The sequence below is a fragment of the Anser anser genome (genome assembly GCF_964211835.1).
Source record: "Anser anser genome assembly, contig: HAP1_SCAFFOLD_32, whole genome shotgun sequence".
NCBI lineage: Eukaryota > Metazoa > Chordata > Aves > Anseriformes > Anatidae > Anser > Anser anser.
Genome location: NW_028154148.1, coordinates 2,803,257 through 2,808,064, shown reverse-complemented (window position 1 = coordinate 2,808,064; position 4,808 = coordinate 2,803,257). Strand labels below are relative to the sequence as shown.

The following is a 4,808-nucleotide window of genomic DNA, read 5'->3' as shown; positions in this document are numbered from 1 at the left end:
TGGACAGGGAAGATGCACACGGAGTCACACAGCCAAACACCCCTCACTCAACCGAGGGAGCCCCTTCCCAGGAACCTGCCCTCTTGGGACCTCCAATGGAGCAGAGCAGGCTCACTGGGAGCTGCTGGGCAGAGGCAGCTGCAGTGTACAGGACACTCAGCAAGCACAGAGCAGGGCTCCAGACAGGGAGACAGACAGAGGTCCTCTTGGAAACAGGGAATGTAAGGCTTCATTTGGGAATTAGCTGAATCTTGCTCACAGATTTTACTCATAACACTGTCTTTTTTTTTTTTTTTTTTTTTTTTTTTTTTCTCATTTGGCTGTGTCCATGACCAAAGACAGGAAATGCCCAACAGCAGCTCTGTGAGCGAGTTCCTCCTGCTGGCATTCGCAGACACGCGGGAGCTGCAGCTCCTGCACTTCGGGCTCTTCCTGGGCATCTACCTGGCTGCCCTCCTGGGCAACGGCCTCATCCTCACCGCCGTAGCCTGCGACCACCGCCTCCACACCCCCATGGACTTCTTCCTCCTCAACCTCGCCCTCCTCGACCTGGGCTGCATCTCCACCACCCTCCCCAAAGCCATGGCCAATTCCCTCTGGGACACCAGGGCCATCTCCTATCAGGGATGTGCAGCTCAAGTCTTTCTGTTCACTGTCTCTGCTGGAGCAGAGTTTTCCCTTCTCACCGTCATGGCCTATGACCGCTACGTTGCCATCTGCAAGCCCCTGCACTACGGGAGCCTCGTGGGCAGCAGAGCTTGTGCCCAGATGGCAGCAGCTGCCTGGGGCAGTGGCTTTCTCCATGCTGTCCTGCACACGGCCACTACATTTTCCCTGCCCCTCTGCCAAGGCAATGCTGTGGACCAGTTCTTCTGTGAAATCCCCCAGATCCTCAAGCTCTCCTGCTCCATTTCTTATCTCAGGGAATTTGGACCTCTTGTGGTTATTGGCGCATTAGCCTTTGGGTGTTTTCTTTTCATTGTGGTGTCCTATGTGCAGATCTTCAGGGCTGTGCTGAGGATGCCCTCTGAGCAGGGCCGGCACAAAGCCTTTTCCACGTGCCTCCCTCACCTGGCCGTGGTCTCCCTGTTTGTCAGTGCCATTATGTTTGTCTACCTGAAACTCCCTTCCAAATCATTCCCATCCCTGGATCTGGTGTTGTCATTTCTGTACTCGGTGGTGCCTCCAGCAGTGAACCCCCTTATCTACAGTGTGAGGAACCAGGAGCTCAAGGATGCCCTGAGGAAACTCTTTTGATACATGCTTCTCCAACACTGATAAGGGACCAATTATCTTAAGAGGACAACAAGGACACTCAGAAAGTATTATGACAATATTTTGTTGTTCTTTGTGTTCAGTATGGTTTTCTCACAAGTGTTATGATATTATTTTTATTTAAATATTTTTATTCTTATGCTCTCATCTTTGATTATTCTATTTAAGTTGATCCAGTCCTCTCATGTATCTATAGAACTGGGCATCTTGTGTACATAAAGACAATAAAGAAGCCATGAGAAATTCAGTGGTCTCAGGTCCCCTCTCTTCCCATCTCCTGTGCAGCTGGGGGAGCAGCCCCAGCATGCAGAAGGGGCTCAGGGCCCAGAGCCCAGCTGCCACAGGGAGGAGCAGCCCCGCTGGCCCTCGCGGCTGCCCCTCACTGCCTGCTGAGCTCTGCCTCTCTGCTGCCTTCGGGTCGGGGCTGCTGCTTCCTGGAGCGATGGCCATGGCCAGCAGCAGGGCCTCAGTGATAGTCCTGTTGTCTCTACAGAGACCTCTCTGTCACATTTCTGCACACCTCTTCACAAACCTGGTGTCAGGAATACACCCAAGGGGCTGCTCCATTGACAGGTCTCTTGCTTTTCTGGGCTTCACCATTAATCAGAGTCCCAGAGTGACCAGTGTGGGACCAAGGACTGGACTGGGAGCTCCCTTCTTGGTTGCACATAGCCCAGCAAACAGTAACTGGCCTTTGACATATCTGCATGGGACTGTCATAGTGGTGCTGGGGTTGATGGCAAATAACATTCTGGAGTGGAGTACAGAACTGTCAGGATATGTCAGTTGATATCCAAGGACAGTTTGCGAGTCTGGGTTGGCAGCGGTTCCTCAACTAATGAATCACAAAATCACAGGATCACAGAATCATCTAGGTTGGAAGCGACCTCCAAGATCACCTAGTCCAACCTCTTACGTAACACTAACAAGTCCTTCACTAAACCATATCACTAAGAACAACATCTAAACGTCTTTTAAAGACCTCCAGGGATGGTGACTCAACCACTTCCCTGGGCAGTCCATTCCAATGCCTAACAAACTTTTCGGTAAAGAAGTTCTTCCTAATATCTCTCCCTGGACAGACTGGAGAGCTGAGCAATCACCAACCACATGAAGTTTAACAAGGGCAAGTGCTGGGTCCTACACCTGGGATGGGTCAACCCTGGCTATACGTACAGACTGAGCGATGAGACGCTGGGGAGCAGCCCCGCAGAGAGGGATCTGGTGGTTGTGGTTGACAGCAAGTTGAATGAGCCAGCAGTGTGCCCTGGCAGCCAGGAGGGCCAGCCGTATCCTGGGGTGCATCAAACACGGCATTGCTAGTCGGTCGAGGGAGGTGATTGTCCTGCTCTGCTCTGCGCTGGTGCGGCCTCACTTCGAGTACTGTGTGCAGTTCTGGGCACCACAGTACAAGAAGGACATTAAACTGTTGGAGAGTGTCCAGAGGAGGGTGACGAAGATGGTGAAGAGCCTAGAGGGGAAGACATATGAGGAGCAGCTGAGGTCACTGGGCCTATTCAGCCTGGAGAAGAGGAGGCTGAGGGGAGACCTCATCGCAGTCTACAACTTCCTCACGAGGGAGAGTGGAGAGGCAGGTGACCTATTCTCCATTATCACCAGTGACAGGACCTGCGGGAATGGTGTCAAGCTGAGGCAGGGGAAGTTTAGGCTGGACAAAAGGAAGAGGTTCTTCACCGAAAGGGTGGTCGCCCACTGGAACAGGCTCCCCAGTGAAGTAGTCACTGCACTAAGCCTATCTGAATTTAAGAAGCGATTGGACTGTGCACTTAGTCACATGGTCTAAACTTTTGGGCAGACCTGTGTGGTGCCAGAAGCTGGACTTGGTGATCCTTAAGGGTCCCTTCCAACTCAGGATATTCTATGATTCTATGATTCTATAATATCCAACCTAAACCTCCCCTGGTGCAACTTTAGCCCATCCCCCCTTCCTATCACCAGACACATGGGAGAATAGACCAACCCATACCTCGCTACAGCCTCCTTTAAGGTACCTATAGAGAGCGATAAGGTCGCCCCTGAGCCTCCTCTTCTCCAGGCTGAACAACCCCAGCTCCCTCAGCTGCTCCCCGTAAGACTTGTTCGCCAGACCCCTGAGTGAACCGTCTGTGGTTTAATTTGGTAGAGAAAGGTAAAGGAAAAGGTGAAAATGAGGAGCCCATGAGTTAAAGAGGGCTCTGCAATTCCAGAAGGGTTTAGAGGAGCCAGCTGGCAAAGGCACATGAAAGTCCAGTGTAGTTAAGGACAACCTCTCTGAAACCCCACAATTGCGACCTAGTGTAGCACTCGCCTGCCCTTTATGCCATTAGAGAAACCCCATGGTCCTGCGAAAGCACTGCCCTGTGCTGCTGAGCCATAAGGGGAGATGGAAAGGGGCTAAGCAGTAGAGATCCCCACTGAGTTTAGTCTGCTGCCCACCCTGAGCAGAATGGGCAGAGCGGAGATCCCTGGATGACCAAGGACACCAAAACCCCTGGCTCTGCAGAGCAGCACCACCAGCTCTATGCCCACCATCTCCTGAGCCATGGCTGGCAGCAGCACGGGGGCTGCTGGGGAGGCCCAGAGCCGCCTTTGTGCCAGCAGCTGCGGTGCCTTGCGAGGGGCTGGGGCTGTGCTGGCCGTGCCCAGAGCCCTGCAGTAGCCTGCGGTAGGCACTGCCCTGGGGCCAGCTCAGCCTGGGCTGCTGGGCTGGGGAGAGGTCCGCGAGGTGGGGAGAGGAGGGCAGGGGCTGGGCAGGGCTGGGCAGTGCCCGGCAGAGGGCACCAGCAGCGTCAGGGAGCGGTGGCAGCATGCAGGGGAGGGCTCCCAGCAGGGCTTGGTGCTGCAGAGCCAGGGCTGGGGAAGGGAGCCCAGAGCTGCAGGGGCAGGGGACACAAGGCCGCTCAGGGCCCTTGCTGGCCTGGGCAGAGCAGGAAGGAGGCCCAGGGCATTCGTCCCCTCACCGCAGCCTGCCACGACCTGCACGGCGCTCACGCAGCGTCCAGGGCCAGGCTGTGCGCCGTGGTGCGCAGGGAGAGGGCAAAGCCTCTCTGAAGAGGCTGAAACTGAAAAAGATCCCTCTGCTGCCCCATGGTGTGACAGGGCCAGGATGGGACAGGTTACCTTTATTTGATGTAGTTCTTGTGTAATTTGCATTGGTGATGGCACAAAAAGACAGCTCCTTCACCAGTGATGTACGTCCTTCTCATGTTACGCCACAACTCAACGTCCTTCACTCTGCTTTATCTCACAGATGAACTGGATTAGGTCTCCTTGGTTACTCTGAGGCACAGTGCAGTGCTTTTTGCCTTCTGCTACTCCAACACAATATGTGTGACTTTCCCTTCATCTGCGCATTGACCTGACGGTTCATTTCACATTTTCACTTTCATATCCCTAGTTGGAAGGGGATGATTCCCCAAAGTGGGGCAAGCTGATGGGTTCTGCCTCAGCCATTTGAAGCGTCCTGCTCTTGAGTCTTTCAGGCTGACTTTTCCACACATGACCTAGGACGGTAAATGGATGTTTAGGTGCCT

At 53.9% G+C, this 4,808-nt stretch overlaps 1 protein-coding gene across 1 annotated transcript; it reads left to right on the top strand.

The window, feature by feature from the left end:
- The first annotated feature begins 287 nt into the window (after window positions 1-287).
- LOC310890564 (olfactory receptor 14J1-like) lies at window positions 288-2,436 on the top strand. The gene has a single exon (XM_083852887.1). The coding sequence runs from the start codon at window positions 346-348 to the stop codon at window positions 1,255-1,257; it is 912 nt and encodes a 303-aa protein (XP_083709013.1). The 5' UTR covers window positions 288-345; the 3' UTR covers window positions 1,258-2,436.
- Window positions 2,437-4,808: the final 2,372 nt, after the last annotated feature.